The 16,928-nt window shown below is 42.6% G+C and overlaps 1 protein-coding gene across 1 annotated transcript; it reads right to left on the bottom strand.

Moving 5' to 3' along the window:
- Positions 1-11,893: 11,893 nt before the first annotated feature.
- Positions 11,894-14,133, bottom strand: LOC118792065 (homeobox protein six1b-like). The gene is made up of 2 exons (XM_036549763.1): positions 13,359-14,133; positions 11,894-12,216 (listed from the first exon to the last, which is right to left on the bottom strand). The coding sequence occupies exons 1-2, from the start codon at positions 13,916-13,918 to the stop codon at positions 11,922-11,924; spliced, it is 855 nt and encodes a 284-aa protein (XP_036405656.1). The 5' UTR covers positions 13,919-14,133; the 3' UTR covers positions 11,894-11,921.
- Between the last annotated feature and the right edge of the window lie 2,795 nt (positions 14,134-16,928).

Below are 16,928 nucleotides of genomic sequence, written 5' to 3'. Positions count from 1 at the left end.
TGCCTACCTGAGCTGCAGCACTCTGCTCAGTACACTGTGGAACGAGACTCCTCATGGCTTCTTGGCACACCCCCACCCCCTTTGCTCATTGGTGTTTATCACTCTCATCTTGGCATGGACTAGGTGCTGTGTGACCTGTGACCCCAGCAGTAATTGAGGGGTGGGTATCCCTGTCAGTGTAGCCTCAGCTTTCTGGCCACTTCTGACCTGCCTCTTCCCACTCAGGTTCTGAAGGCTTTTTAAAGGCATGTCAGGAGCTCTCTGGAAACTGTATGAGCACATCTGTGCATATGTGTTTGTATTGCTGTGTACGTATATGCATGTAAGCATGTGTATGTGTGTGTGTGTGTGTGTGTGTGTGTGTGTGTGTGTTTATACATGTGTATACATGTGTGTGACTGTGTACATAGGAGTGTGTGCATATCCATGTGTGTGCCTGTGTGTGTTTGTATGTGTGTGTGAGTGTACCTATGTGTGCACTGACTGTACATGCTTCAGCAGAGGTCCTATATAAAGCCCACTGCTCAAGTTTCTGCAGCTGACACCTTGTGCTTTTCTCAGACTGCGTGGTCCTGCCGAATCCCCCAGAGACAGCTCCCCACCTTCACCTGCCCTCAGAGTCTCTCCGATAAATACACCTCATGTCAGCCTCAACATCGCAACACCCCTCAGATGCACCCAGGACAAATTTAAGGCTTCATCCCTAGCATCCCATGAAGTAAACACTACAGTCTCTTGAATCGAACACTACAGTTCCATGAAGAAAACATTCTGGCCTATTGTACTGACCTGTACAGACATAAAGTAAACAGTACAGTCCTATACTGTGAACACTATGATGCAATAAGTCAGCACAACAGTCCAATGTAATGGGCTCTACAGTCCCATGAAGTGAACTCTACAGTCTCTTGACATAAACTCTACAGTCACATGCAGAGGGCCCATTGTGTAAGCTGTGGGTGCGCGTGCTTTTGCCAGTGTCTCTTCTTTCCCAATATGTGGCACAGCTGGCATCCCGCAGCAGGTGCTGCCTGGAGTCCAGCAGCCCTGGAAAAGCCCTGAGTGCTGGCAGCTGTCATCAGAGGGCCCCTAGTACAGGGGCGTGACCGTTCCGTGACCCCCCTTCTGATGCCGCTGGCACAACCGTGGGGCACGATGATGTAGCCAAACCCTTTGCTCCCCACCTAGATTAGAGCACAGAGAGCAGACCCTCAGGAGGAATGATGTTCCCTCAGTCACGTCTTACCTGGGGCATGATGGGGCCAGCTCTGGGTAGAACAGCGAAAAGCATGCCCAACATCCACTGGCACCGTCCTTGAGGAAAGCAGCCGAAGTCTAGACTTGACGATACAGTATTTCCTGGCTTTGTAATCTGAGATAGCGCGGGTGAGTTTGCAATGCTGGTTTTTAGACAAGATGGATATTGGCATTGAATTGCACAGTGAAAAATGTCACATTTGCTTAAGTTTGTGTTTTGTATAAAAAAAAATAATAAAAATGCAGCTGTGTTAAAATGTAATTTGTTTACAGTGACTATGACCATCAGGCACATGTATCTCTGCTTAGCAGGTCAGTCTGATGGATGAAGCATACTGTTTTTAAACTCATTCTTTGGCTAAATGGCTACCTTCCCCTCTCTGTTGTTCTGTTTCCCCTACCTCTCTCCTCCACCTTTTGTCATCTCTTTCTCTCTCCCCCCTCACCTTCCCACTCTCTATCTCTCACTTCACTTTATTTTATAGGGTTTGTTTGACATGGACAGTGCACATTAATGAGCATTGTTTAGAATGTGCCAGAGTTAGCCCAAAAGGTTTGTTTTCGTCTGCAGTCCTTGAGTAAAAGAATCCTTTTTCCCATCATTAGGGCAGTGTGAAAACCTGCTCTGATCTGTACTGAGCCTGTTGTCTCTGTGTGGGTAGCAGTGGGCGGTGTGGCTTTTGGCACACCGGTATCATGTTACCACTTTCATTTCCTGAAATGTTTGAGGCTCATTCAATACATTCAGGGTTTTTCTCCCAGTGTGCAGAGGCGGGAGGATTGGGTTACGGAACCCGTCACTCTGCCTCCGCCGGGCAGACGCGCACTCTCAGCTCATTGTGACCCCAGCTCCCCCGGGGGCTCATGGGAATTCAAGGCAGGGTCACAGATACTGCACCTCGTCTGATTGCGGCACGGCCCTCCTCACCGTCACTCCGTCCCCACCTTCCATGGACCACCATCACTGCGTGTGTGCAAGACGTTTGTATGTGTGTCTGTATTTATGCGTGTGTGTGTGTGTGTGTGTGTGTGTGTATGCACACATGTGTATGTGTGTGTATATGTGTTTGAGAGCATGTGTATATGTGTTCATTTGTGTGTATGTATTTTACTGTCTGTGTGTACCTGTATTTTCCTGTGTATATGGGTACCTGTGTGTGTTTGTGTAGGGGTGTCTGCCCTGTTGTGGTGGTGATATGGGCTCACAGCATTCAGCAGTGCCAAGAGTGAGGCACAGGTAACAGACACGTGGCGCCATGCTAGGAAGCATTACCTGGACCGAAGCAGCACCAGCATGCTGGAAGTCAGGCAGCAAAGACATCACTCTTACCTGGAGGCTGTCATTTTTCACTGTGCTGAAATGAAACTGTCCTTTCACCAGCGTGTTTCTGATATCAGTTTCCATCTGACCCATCCAAATTCCGAGCAGACACGTCACCTGTCCCTGTGAGGCCTGGTAATGCGAGTCCGGGCCTGGTGCCCGTGTCCCCTCCGCACGTCGTCTCCTGTGGTGTCACAGTCTTTTTCATCCTGTCAGTCTTTCACTGTTTATAATGGCATGAGCGCCCTTTCAACCACTGATTGATGGGGCTAAATGACTGCACCGGCCGGATACCTGCAACTACCTCATCCTCAAAGAGATGATATCATACTGATTGTTATTGATAACAAATGTGAGTGTGTTTTGTAGCTGTAGTTGGTGTGGTTGTGTAGTGTATTGTTTTACCAGTGTTAGTATAATCCAACCAGTGTTGGGGAGTAGTGAACTACATGTAATCAAACTAGTAGTTTTACTACATTTTGCAGTAGCTTTATGTAGTTCAACTACATATTTGCATAGTGATTCATGTAGTTAAATTACTTTTTTGCCATTTTTGTGTAGTTAACTACTGAAACTACAAACAATTTTGGGCCATAAAAAGAAAGGAATGAGATTATTTATTTTTATTTTACCATTATTTAGACCAGTTCAAGCTGTTTATACTGTTTAAAAAGGTACAAGTTGAAGACTGTTTTAGTTGTTAAGATTGTACAAGTCAGATGTTAAAAAACTGACGAGTAAGACAACAGGCCCATTTTTTAGACCAGCGCTCAAGTCAGTTAAACAGTCTAAAAAGGTGCAAGTTAAAGTTTTCTTTACTGCTTTAGTTGTAGTCAGATAATACAAAATCCAGATCTGTTTACAACATAAATATAACATTCCTTGCAATTTTGTCCTTGTGAAAAGCCCAGATGGGATTGTTTTGTTTAGGACAGGTTTAGGTCTCAGGGGTATTCCAGAAAGCTGGATTGTCAGCTCGCCTGTGAAAAATATTTGACTATAGTTTTTAATGTTTTGAAACTGAATTTGTAAAACTAAACTTGAATATATTAGCTCTCAATTAGTCATAAGTATTGATTAATGCTATTATTAACAAATGTTCAGAGAAGGCGACGAGTCTGCATATCGGCGGGAGGTTGAACAGCTGGTGCTTTGGTGCAGTCAGAACAACTTGGAGCTGAACACGCTCAAGACTGTGAAGATGACAGTAGACTTTAGGAGACACCCCTCAGCACTGCTCCCCCTCACAATATCCAACAGCCCTGTGTCAACCGTGGAGACCTTCAAGTTTCTGGGAACTACCATTTCACAAGACCTGAAGTGGGAGACCAACATCAACTCCATCCTCAAAAAGGCCCAGCAAAGGATGTAATTTCTGCGGCAACTGAGGAAGTACGGTCTGCAACAGGAGCTGTTGAGCCAGTCCTACACCGCAGTCATTGAATCCGTCCTGTGCGCATCCATCACAGTCTGGCTTGGAGCAGCCACACATCAGGATAGGAACAGACTGCAGCGAACAGTAAGGACAGCAGAAAAAATCATTGGTGCTCCCCTGCCCACCCTCCAAGACTTGTACTCTTCAAGAACCAGGAAACAGGCAGGGAAAATCATTACAGATTCCTCACACCCTGGACACAACCTTCTTCAGCTCCCCTCCGGCAGGCGCTACAGAACCCTGTACACCAAAACTACCAGCAACAGGAGCAATTTCTTTCCTCATGCCATCACCCTCATGAATAGCTGACCAATATCATCTGCTATACCATTAGACACACTTGCACTTTATGTATATTTTTTTGTCTTTTATATTATCTGTACATTGCTTGTATATTGTGTAATTTGTCTGTAAATAAGATGTACATTGCCTGTATATTGTCGGTACTGCTGAGAGACATCAACAGCCGGAACCAAATTCCTTGTGTGTGTTAACATACTTGGCCAATAAATCTAATTCTGATTCTGGTTCTGATTCTGAAGTTGTTGCATGCTATTTTAGAAGTTACCTAGCTAACTGAGTAATCCTGCTTGGTGCAATACCCCTACCTGGACTCTAGTTTCTGGTAGGCAGGTGTCTGACTGATGGATATTGTATACAAAACCAAAGCTGACATTCCTTGCACTTTCCCATGAACAGTGGGGTATTTTTTTTTTTTTGGTTTATGTATGACCTATGAACAAGTAGGTACTTTTTGCAATAAACTCAATTAAGTGGCATTTTTTGCTGGCATGTGACTTTTTGTAATATATTTTGTTATAATTTCATATCACATGTACATTGTCAATTTGATCATTTTTTTTACAAAGTAGTTTGAACTACTTTTTCTGCTTTAGTTAACCAAACTAGATTTCTGCCTAGGGTAGCTTTGCTGTAGTTCAGCTTCTTCCAGTGTGAAGTAATTGGTAGCTTGCAAAGCTATGCTTTCAAAGTAGCTTCCCCAACACCAAATCCACCTACACCAATGGAGATCTTCAGTTAATCAAATTTTATTCAATTTTATTAGTGCTTTTAACAGAAGAACTGTTACACAGCCCCCTAGTGGCAGCCAACAGTAAAACTTTTAAGAGCATTTGAACCCTGTTGTTGAGGATAGTAAAACTGAGCCAACTGAACCACAGCAGATGCTGTATTTTTGCAGTATTAATAGCTATTAACAGCTGCAGGCAGGAGATCCAGGGAAGAGCAGGGCCTCTATGTTGATCTGGGGATCGAGTTTCCCTATGCGGATGACGTCAGCCAATCAAACAGCAGTGGGACAATAACATCCCATCTGAGTGTCTCAGTGTCCTGAGGCCACTCCCGCCTCTCATGTCGCACTCACAGTTTTATCACCAAAGCCCGACCCCTTCTGTTGCTTGAAGGAGCCCTTACCTCAAACTAGGCTCTCTCTGCAGTTTCCCGTAATCTGTGATTTGTTTAGCTAGAGAAACCTGTGGCACAGTGGAAGCAACCCCTCAGAGGGAATGCCCAGTTTTTGTCCAGAAACAGCTGGGAGTTCAAGTTCAGCGCGGTCACCTGATCCAACCCCCACACCCCTCCGAGCCTTACGGTGGTGTGGACCAATACCCAGGCAGACAGGATACGTGAAGCAGGGCCATGGAAACAGATTATCTTACATTTCATGAGGCCTGAAGCCAGAAAAACAAGTGGTGACCTCATGTGAGAGAGTGTGTGTGTATGTATGTATTTTGTGGGGGGTTGAGGCCATGCTGTGCAGTCAGCATGGTTACAGGTATGGAGCAATGTTCCATTCTCCCTAATGGGTCTATCAGCGGCTGCTTTCTTTCTGTTATTTTGTGAAAACTAATTCAGATTTCTGTCGACCCTCATCAAAGCACCACCCTGCCCCCCACCCCCACCCCCACCTCCTTACACACACACACACACACACACACACATACACTCACACACACACACCAGATTCTCAGGCATCGGATGGAAGCTTGCGGAGTGGTGACCAACCTTTCCCCAGCCTGTCAGCAACCGGATCATTTCAAAAAAACACTGCAAAACAGTGGAACATGGTGCCCCGTGCCTGGCCTCCCGTCGCCTCCCAGGGCTCCGAGCTGGACCTGGGTCATTGCGTTTTCGAAACGTAGACGCCGCAGTGGTTTATAAAAAGCTTCCCCCAATTAAAGCAGGATTTCCAGACAGTTCTGACTTCTAGCGCCTCGAGATCTTGACGCCTCGACTTAAGAGTGGGCAGGGAAATCTGTCTCTTTCCAGACAGGCCTACGATGGGCCTGATAACAGAGCGTGCAAGCATTCGTCAGCATTAAACACCATCAGCAGGGAGTCACTGCACAGAGCTCAGGTGTCAGTCCGGGCTGTCAGTCAGAGCAGCTATTTGAGGAAATCACACTCACCAGCAGGCCTTCCCAAATGCGTCCGAGGGCTTCCCCCTGTATGCTGCTGTCTGTTCCAGCAACTGCCTTGGTCACACAAGGTTACTGAATACAAAACATGCACTGAAGCCAGTGATCGTCAACGTAGCTCATCTGCAGGGGTAAATTTGGCTTCGTCAGAGCATGGCACAGTAACCTGCCGATGGTCATTAATAGCTTAATTCTAATTGGCAGACCGCCTGTGTAAACTTTTAAAACAATTATACACAATTTTTGTGGCCGATGCATTCAGAAAAAGTTAATGACTATCACATTAATGTGGGCAAAAAATGATACTTGTTTGCAGTTTTAGCTCACGAGTAGGAAAATGTACATGGCTACATCTTAGAGGACCACTGATTTAGGTTCTGCTATGATTCCTCCCTGTAACTGATTTTTTTGAAACAAAGCAGGTTTGACCTTCCATTTACTTTTTCTTTTCTTCTACATGTAGGTGTTTAATTTCTCAAAGCGGATGCCGACGTTTCCAACATTTAGAATACTGCTGCAGTCCCACCTGTCCTATAACAACCATATTTGACCTTTCTCTAAGTTGTCATTCATTGCTAAGAAGATTACAGATAGATTGCTATTACAGAACAGGAATGCATCAGTGATCTGAGAACTGATATGCCAGACAAGCAAGGTCTTAAAGGTATACAGGGTTGTCGTGCTGCAGTGCACTCACACCTATATCTGACATGATGGCTTTAAGTGTTCAATTCAAAAGGAAAATGGGAAAAACAGCTCACCACACTGAGGCATTGCTTTTATGGCTGGAAAGAGAAGAGGATGCATGGGGACAGGGCCTGGGGGGTCTGTCCCTCCCTTAGTTTTCTCTTTAAAATCTCCAGAAGCAGTTTTCCTTTTAATAATCTTTTTTTCATCAATAAACAATTAAAGTTTGAAATGATTATGTTAAGTTTTGCTATTACCTGAACCCTTGGCACAGAGGGAAGGCAAATTTGTCCCGGTACGAGCCTCTGTGTTTTTTAAATGTCTGCACAGCCTTGACAGAGAGCTTGCTTACCAGCCATTTAGTAATCATGGCTGCGTCCTGAGGTGATGACACATACGATGGTTCCCAGATTTCAACACCCTTGTAGTGTGTCATCCCCAGCTTGAAGGGATTCCAATGTAGCCAAAGTCGTTTAGATTGACAGGTAGCAGCGCAATCAAAAACGCTGTGTGTTGTCCTGAATTCATGACATGATCCTGTCCTTCCTCACCTATGCCCACCCCAATGCACATGTCAGCTCCTGCATGTCCTACTGAATCTATGTCTGAATCAAAAGACACTTCACCTGGTGAGATCCAGGTAGCTGTGGAACCTGAGAAACACCTCTACCTCTGCTTCTCAGCACCCCTGACCCTGACCAACCCCCCCCCCCAGACACACACACACACACACACACACACACACACACTCACACTGCATTGTCTCTAGTGCATCCGACAGAAGGCTCATATTACACCCAAACCCCTGCTTTTCTTCCCACACAACAACACATACATGTTTTATTACCGTTTAGTATGGATGTACACATTCGTCTGTTTTCAGGCACTTCGATATACTTTGGCTGCAGTGACACAAAAATTTCCCTTCTACTGGAAATCCCAGCAGCGGGGCTTTCTGGCTGCTCTTCTGAGCATGCTCAGTCTAGACCTGATGGCATCAGCTGTCACTAAAGAATCCACCGGCTGCGTCCCTTTTCACGTGTTTTCCCGTTTCTCTTCCTTAGTAGAATGTTTGAAACTAATACCTGCTCTGTTCTGGGCAACCACCTCTTCATATCGCCACAGTGTAGCGTGTGCAAGCCAACAGCGCCCTGGCCCAATTTGGCTGTAGCACGCTTTGGCCATGACTTCCAGTAAGTTGAGCAACTGGTGTCTCGCAATATTCCGTGACCTTCTAATGTTTTATATTTTATAAGAAAATGTAACACTCTGTTATTTTCCGGGGCTATCAAAGTGTATCACCTTTACGATGAATTCTGGGCTGCGTTATACGCACATAGCATTCTGCAAAATGTATTTGCACATGCGAAAACGTGTGCTATAGCTGAGGGTGAAACGTGCGGGGAGAATTTGCACTAATCTGAGTACAGCACTTAACCGTGGTCAAGGAGCGACGACCGCTCTTATTATTACCATTACGTCATTCAATCCCCCATCCCCAGTTCAAGTTTATGATATGCTTTAGCACAATATGCAATCGATCATTTGCATATATTCATCCTGTTTACACTGTATAAATTTACACGCTCTGGCGTATATTCGAAAAACACCGTAATATAAGGTAACACTGCATATCTTTCACATGTGCGATTTTTATAACGAAGAAGGTGAAATATATACTAGTATTGCACCTATTGAACTGACAGCCCTATTTAATTCCGGCAGCAAACGTAACGAAAAAAATGAATGAGGACGTTTTAAAAGAGAATAACCTAAATGAAAAGGTTTGATCATTTTAATTACTGATACAAAGTACTACAGCACCATATGCTGAATTGGTTTAGAAGAGCCAATCAACTTAATGCGAAGTATTCCCAGCCGTATAGGTGGGCATTGTAAATCCTCATGTATAACTGACACAATGAACGCAGCCCGTGTCCCATACCGGAAGCATTAGAATCACTCCGCAATTTTAAGCAAATTAAGTAAACAGACAGCATCTTCTAACAATGCACGCGCAGATTGCCTGATATTTAGGAAAATGTATAGGTGAAAATACTGTGGCGAAACTATGCTGGATAATCTCAAACATTTCGACTTGCAGTTGCTAAAATACAGTCTATATATCATTTTATGAGGGCCAACTAGCAGGCCACCTGTTAAAGGTTGTGCAACACTTCGGCTGCGTTGCCGCGTCAGTGTAGCTCATTTCATGAAAACGATCTGCTCTTTGTCAGGAAACTAACAAAAAAGATACCTGAACTATGTTTGTGGGCAGCATAACTTGGAGGCATATATTTTCAAAGCCTCACCTGTATATTCAACTACAACACATTGTATTCTTCCCAGGGTATGTTATTTGTATTGGTTACAATAATTTACTGTGAAGTAAATCATTCATCTTAAATGAATGCAGCACGAGACACAGCTCATGACATCCCATAAACTGCCCATTACGATAAATTACGAGTCGATTTTTCTGTTGCATCGGACAATAAGATAATATTACACATGCTGAATTAGTGCAAGTCGGCTGAAATCGATTGGTACATCATATAAAGTCTTGCGCGATGCTACGGAAAAATCGTCTCATCTGCGGTCAGTTTGTCGCTGTTTTTACAGTGCAGCTGTAGGGTTGCCTTTACTGTATACAATAACAGGAGTCACAAATGAAAGCACTCACACCATATTTTCAAAGCCTAAAGGTGTCTAGTCTTTAACTGTCAAAAACAGTTTTCAGGCGGTGTTTCAGAAAAATCGGCTTGCATCTGAACGCTGCATATGTTTGCCAACAAATTTGTCCACCTCGTCTGACGGCGACCAATATTGTTGAACGATATCTCCGGGTTAACAGTCGCTTGAGGCAACTTGGTAAAGCCAGGGTATTGGCGGTACAATCTCTACAATCAGGCTTTAATGCAGGCAGCAACTGGTTCAGATTAGCAGGAGGAAATCCTCGATGAACTCTGTGCAAACTTGCACTGTCAGGCGGGGGAAAAGGCCGCTCCGCATCGCATTGGTATGTTCTCTGTCAACGGACGGAGTAAGTCGCAATAGCGGTCGTAGTCATCATTCACTTTGTTTAGTCACACGAGTTTTCTAATTTTGTAGGCACACAAATATGCTGTTTTCCTTTAGTGAGAAATCACGTTTGTCATTTTGTTGATTCTTATTTGTGTTCATGCTCCTCCAACAACCTTAGCAATTGCTTCGAGGTGTAGTGTGAGCTAATTATGGAGATATACACACATACACACGCACGCACACACGTATGCGTGCATAAAGACAGCAATATCATTATATACAGTGGTGTTAGTTACATACAGTTTTAGAAGTACAGTGCTCCCCTTATTCCTAACGTCTCTCAAATTAAATTTAAACTTAAATTTTAAGACCACGGTTAATAATGTTGCGCACAGCAGCCTATGCAGTTTACCCGAAACACTGTCATTAAATGAGAAGATGCGAATGTAATATTTGCGTTCACTGTGAAAACGGATTTATGAATGAGCGCATGAGAAGACGCCTCCTGCAGATGGTGTAGTTTTCCAGGGTCCGGAACCGACAGAACAAACACGAGAGGGCATTAAGTAAACACGGACATACAGACATTATGGTCCACTGAACTCTCGAAGCACGGCGTGCTCCCATGCCGCAGGCACTGTCCACAAGCAAAATTCCTCCGCCATTTATTCCAAATTTCTTCCGGCTTTTTGGGTTTGCTCAAGTTGTTTTTTAGGTTTTAATACTACTATTACTATTATTATTATTGTTATTATTATTATCATTATTATTATTATTGGTGGCAACAAAATAATAATAATAACAACAGCAACAACAACAACAATAATAATAATAATAATAATAGTAATAATAATAACAATAATAATAATAATAATAATAATAATAGTTAATGTTGTTATTATTATTAGTGTGTTTGGTTTCATTAAGGTTTTATTATAGGCTATGTTTCAAACGAAAACGATTCATTAAATTAGGCCTAGTTTAATTTCGGAACCCCTAACATTTCAAATACTTACATCCAGCATTCTTTAATTTTAAAATTTTGGACGAAGAAAATAAATTAGCGTTAAGGCTACTTTCCTTACTTGTTCTTTTAGGTTTTCGGATTTTGACCATGTCTAAGTGTTTTTTAAGAGGAATGTTTTCTCACAGCTTCGTGGTCTAAACGTTTGCGACATGTTACAGAGCAATGTTAATACTGTTCTGAACGAGATATTTGCATACGAAGCAGGTCAATTGGAAAAAAAGTACATTTTTAACAATTAAGTAGCCTATGAATACGAATGTCAAATAAAACACTTGAAAGTCTCTCATGCCTTCAGTCTTATTTATTGGAAACTAAACCGAAACAATATTCACGTTAAGAAAACGTGAACTTTTTCAAGTAATTGCTTCCTTCAGTTTCCAGGAGGAATCCTATGAATTCTGAACAAGGAACAACGTTTTCATAAATTAGTCAAAAAGAATCCAGTAGTCAAAGTTTTTTTTGTTGTTTTAAGGTTCATTAAAAGACGTTGCCTTGCATATATACTTTATCTGCGTCACCACCCACGTCGTCCGTTGAAAAACTGAATTTTGATTGAATATTTTTACTAGTTTAACGACTTGACAAATGTCAGTCCAAGTACCTTAAGTAACATTGTGTGTCATTTCGCATCCGAAAACTCAGATATACTAGAATTTTTGTAAATATTTTAGATATACGTTGAACGTGTCGGGTCTCTTTAAAAAAAAAAGAAGACAAAATCCTAGCAGTTCTTTAAGAACCAAGATCCACAAGGCTCGAGGTTAGCGGTCCCAATAAGGATTCCTGGAGCTGGTGCGGGTGTCCCTGGATGTTGTGTACCGATTGTGCGGCACTAAGACTCGCCAGAGGGTAAGAGGAGCCGGCGGAAAGGTTCACGTTCCCTTGCAGTAGAAGCACAGAGTTCTGGTCGGGGCTCTGGGGCGGAGAGAACTCGTCCTCCGTGCTGGACATGAGAGACTTCCCGCCGTCCATGGGAGACAGTTGGTTCTGTTTGATGTTGCCGGAGTTATTATTTTCGCTGTTTTCTCTGCGAAAACACACACACACACACACACACACACAAACACACACACCAAAAGTTAATCATTAAATGTTCAAATCTATTTTGTAAAACCGTTGCACGTCTTGTATGCTATTCCATTTATAGGCCTATTTGTCTTGCATGTTAAGATGCGATAATAAAATACTGTTAATTTGTTAATTTTTAAAATGTTAATTTGCTACTCCACCAAAAAGGCTGCATTTACCTTGCAACATTGTTCATCGATGTACATAAGCATTATTTCACATTTTGAAGCTTGGACAAAATACTTGGTTACAAAGGATGCCATATCACTGATTGGAGTTATTATTATTGTTTTAAAATTATAGCTTCAATTAATTTCGTATTTAAAAACAGCGACAACGAAAATTAATCTCCCCAATCGTAGTGCAGCCACACTGTCAGAGGCTTGCTAATGCAAATCATGACCACTGGCCTTCTCGGCCTACTCCATGGAAAAATAGTATATTTCAATCCAAATTACTATTATTTTACAAGGTAGCATATCTTCAGGTCATCTGATTCGGCCTCTTGTAGTTGTCTTATATTCGCGGAGAGAGGAAATGTGACAGTGCTTTTTAAAGTCAGATAACGCTGATGAGAAGAGTGCTTCAGTTGTGAGTAAAAAAAAGTATTTGCATCATTTTTGAACACTGGAATTCAAGTTCGCCTGCTTGCACCCCACTGCATTGATGCTTCTACATGTTATTGCATCAAAATCATATTTGAATGGAACTATCGACACACTTAAATTACACTGTATTTGCATTTAAAATTTCAGCAGTTTCATAATTACTGGTTTTTATTGTAAGAGTTAGTCTTCTATGTTTAATTACTTTGAAGGGACAGAAATTTGAATATTACAGTTACTTATGGTTTTCCTTACTTCAAGTTCCGATCTGCATTATCATTATCATTATTAATATTTTTGTAAGTCGCTTTGGATAAAAGCGTCTGCTAAATAAATAAATGTAAATGTAAATGTATTATTATTATTATTAGTAGTAGTAGTAGTCGTAGTAGTAGTAGTAGTAGTAATAGTAATTAGCTGATTAGCTGAAGAATCATTACTTTTGGTCTGCATTACGCAGGCAGAGTGTGGTGTTTTTTGTGGATCTTGTGGATACCTTTCTTTGGCCTCCGCGGCTCGGTCTCTCTGCCTTCTGTTTTTAAACCAATTACTGACTTGAGTGGTGCTCAGGCCCGTGGCCTCGGCCAGCTCTCTTTTCTCTCGCGGAGACGGATAGGGGTTGTGGGTGTACCATTCCCGTAGGATACCCCTAGACTTCTCCTTAAAGCAGTAGCTGGTCTCCTCGCCGTCCCAGATCGTGCGCGGCAGAGGGAATTTCCTCCGCACCCTGTACTTCCCGACCGCGCCAAGCGGTCTGCCGCGAAGCTTCTCCGACTCCACGTAGTGCGCCTTCAACCACAGCTGCTGGAGTTTGGGATGGTTGTGCGGAGCAAACTGGTGGCTTTCCAATATCTTGTAGAGCTCCCTGAAGTTGCCCCGGTGAAATGCCACCATGGCCTTGGCTTTGAGGACGCTCTCGTTCTTGTGAAGGTGGTCGCAGGCGGGGAGAGACCAGAGGAATCGTCCTAGCCTCTCCAGGTTCCCTCCCTGCTGCAAAACCTCGCAAACACACGCCACTTGCTCTTGCGTAAACCCGAAAGACGGCAACATTGACATACTGTCTGGACAGGAATGACTCCCCACAGCCAAACCGACCTCCCTTTTTAAAAGAAAAGAGCGGAATGGATAAGCGCCTGCTGTTTGTCAGTGTTTTCGCCCTTATAGACGAAGTTTTACGCAGTCCGGGGTCGACGATAATCGCCACTGATGAACACCGGAGTTCGAGAACTTGTTTGAGGGTACGATTTGTTCCTGTTCAAGTTCTTTCTGGCTTAAAGAGCGCTGCGCGAGCTGCTGATTGGCTCCCCTTTCGCCCTATACTATTGCAGCAAAGCAGAACGAAGTTTGCTACCCCGTTTCCTCCCTGGAGAACGTCAGTGCTGAAACCGGAGCTCTCCTCTCCTGTTTTACCCGAGGGACCGGCCACCTCCATACTAATCAATTATTGCAGCCCTTTAAAATCATTTTAATTCTGATCTTCACTCAGGCTCAGTCAGTGCTGTTTATCCTATATTTAATCAAACAACTTTTGCACGTGAATTATTAACACATGGATGACAGTCTTAAACAATTAATTGAATTGTGAAACATTATTAACCACAAGACAGCCTGAAGTGAGTAGACCATGGCATCGTGCAAATTCCTCATTCTTTAATCAACAGAGAACTATATCAAACCCCTTTCAGCGGAAGCTTTTCCGATACGGACATACAAAGATCTAAAAAAGTGAATACTGTCGTTAGTCACGGGAGGACGTTGCCCGGTTGTTTCAGTTTCAGAAACCCATGGCCAGTGTACCCCAGTTGGAATGAAATGTAAGGAAACAACCTAATCCAGCTTGTGCAGGTTTGAGACGCAATGACTTCATCGCTCTGAATCCGAGAGCATGCACACAGCTGAATTTCCAGCGGAAGTGACAAGTGATGTTGCTTCAGGACACGCGAGTGACATTTACATTTACATTTATTTATTTATTTAGTGACGTTGCTGGGGTTCGAACCCATAACCCTCAGGGCTGAAGTCTGGGCGAGTCACTTGGTTTTGTGCTGCACCTGCACGGCAGGTCAGAATTTCAAAATTTCAGAATCATATTCTTAATTCTGATTTAAATCTGAATTCAGTTGTAGGTACCATGAATCTAACGGGTCTTCACCTTCTCCGTTGTGGAGAAAAAGACTTTTGCAGTGATTGTTTTTCCCTCTTTTTACCTTTCTCTGCACAGTGAAATATAAAACCGGACCATTAGTAAATGGGGTCTGTGTTTCTTGGGTTTTCTTGCCCGTCCAGTCGGTGCTTTAAGGAATGGATCATATTTCTTTATCTTCTCCGAGATCAGCAACGTGACACCGGGGCGACGCAGCGCTGTTTCTCAGCCGAATGATTCGCCTTTTTCTTCTAGTAGTCTGTATATTCTTGGATTTATTTTGTATTTTAGTTACGTCTTCATTTTTAATCGTTGTTCAATTTGCCTTATATACATACGCCTCATTTGTTGCCCCGGTCATTAAGATAAAACTAAAATTTAATTAGTAAGTAATATTAAGTGGCAGTCCCAGCCACTTCCGAAAACAAACTCTGTAGGAATCTCAGGGAATTGAAAAGTACGAGGCTTTTTAAAACGAGCTCGTCTGTCTTCGAGAATAACGGAGTTTCATACACTGCAGCGATTAATGATTGGCGACAGTCAATATGAGTTTACATTACACATTCCATATCACTGTTATCCACATGTGTAAAGCATGCATAGCCATGTGTTATTAAAATTTTCCCCTCCCCTCCCAAAAAAACGAATAGGCTAATTATTTAAAAGATAATATGAATCAAGATTCATTTTTGATTACCGACAAAATTGTGATGGTGCCGTTTTGCAGGGATTAAAACAACAAAGGGACAGTATTAGCCATTTCAATTCCAATCAATCGGAGGTCCGTACAGTAACTAAGTGATTTGTACTTCGATAAACGAGATCACTGTCTCTTTATGGCGTGGTCTCAACTAAATTATATCTCGATCATAAATAAACGAAACATGTGCTGTGAGCGATGAAAATAGTGGGCATATTTGATATCCATATAATATTAAAGCAAAGCCTCGTGGTTGGATTCAATCCTCCAATGTATTGTGGACCCAACCATTCATGAAAGTAGACACCACAAATTATGTAATGGACGAAAATAAGGCAACAAGAAAACCCAGCCAGGCCCTTGTTGAAATCAGCATTTCTTGCTTTCTGCAGAGGATAATCTGCAGCGCCTCTTCTCACAGGTTCTATAATGAACCATCTGGTTCAACTTAAAAACTTAAGTTCAATTGCTACCTTAAAGTTTCAAGTAAAATCAAATTGGATTTACTAATTGTTTCAACTCATCATCCTTTGAACTTAAAAACCTGAGTTAGAATACTGAAAACTCATAAAATTCAGGTGAAATTGCATAAGTCATTATAAGTTGAAGTAGGCTAACTGAAAGGAAGAAGTTACCATGACCTGTTGATCAAATAGTTTTTTACAGTGTGTGAAACCTTCATATATGGTAAACCTGAAGCTTGTGCTTATCGCTCCTACCTCGGCCTCTAGCTACTTTTTATCTTTAATGGATGTTAGTATGAAAAGCCGTAGGCTACACTATTGCACAAAACAAAAACAAAATTGAATACACCACATTAAGGTAGCCACAGTGTTCATTTCCGACAGCATTTTAATTTGTCTTTAATTTGTCAACCAAACCGAGAACACTCTTTCTACAGCGAATGTCGCCCCCCACAATCTTTACCATAACCGCCGCTAAGAATGAAACATGGCACTTGTCTCCGAACTTAGCACTCGCTAAAAATGGATATATGTGGCCACCTTTGTCACTAAACAGCTTTGTTAATTTGTTAATTTTATTGTCCTAATGCAGATTCAAGTTTTTCCACATTGTGTGTGCGTGCGTGCCAGTCTACCTGCGTTGGGTTGTGCCTGCGGGGATCGCCTGAAGTGCAGATCTCGATTGAAGATTGTCAGAGAGACCAAAACAAAACAAACGAATCCAATATGATTAGTACGAATAGTACTCGACTTCAAAGA

Source organism: Megalops cyprinoides, chromosome 17 (assembly GCF_013368585.1).
Source record: "Megalops cyprinoides isolate fMegCyp1 chromosome 17, fMegCyp1.pri, whole genome shotgun sequence".
Taxonomy (NCBI): Eukaryota; Metazoa; Chordata; class Actinopteri; order Elopiformes; family Megalopidae; genus Megalops; species Megalops cyprinoides.
Note: the sequence above shows the minus strand (reverse complement) of the source record. Positions and strands in the feature narration are given on the sequence as shown.

Coding starts and splice junctions, on each gene's coding strand:
- LOC118792065 (XM_036549763.1), bottom strand. CDS start 13,918: ATGTCAATGTTGCCGTCTTTCGGGTTTACGCAAGAGCAAGTGGCGTGT. Junction 12,217..13,358: donor GCCGCGGAGGCCAAAGAAAG/GTATCCACAAGA, acceptor GTGTTTTCGCAG/AGAAAACAGCGAAAATAATA.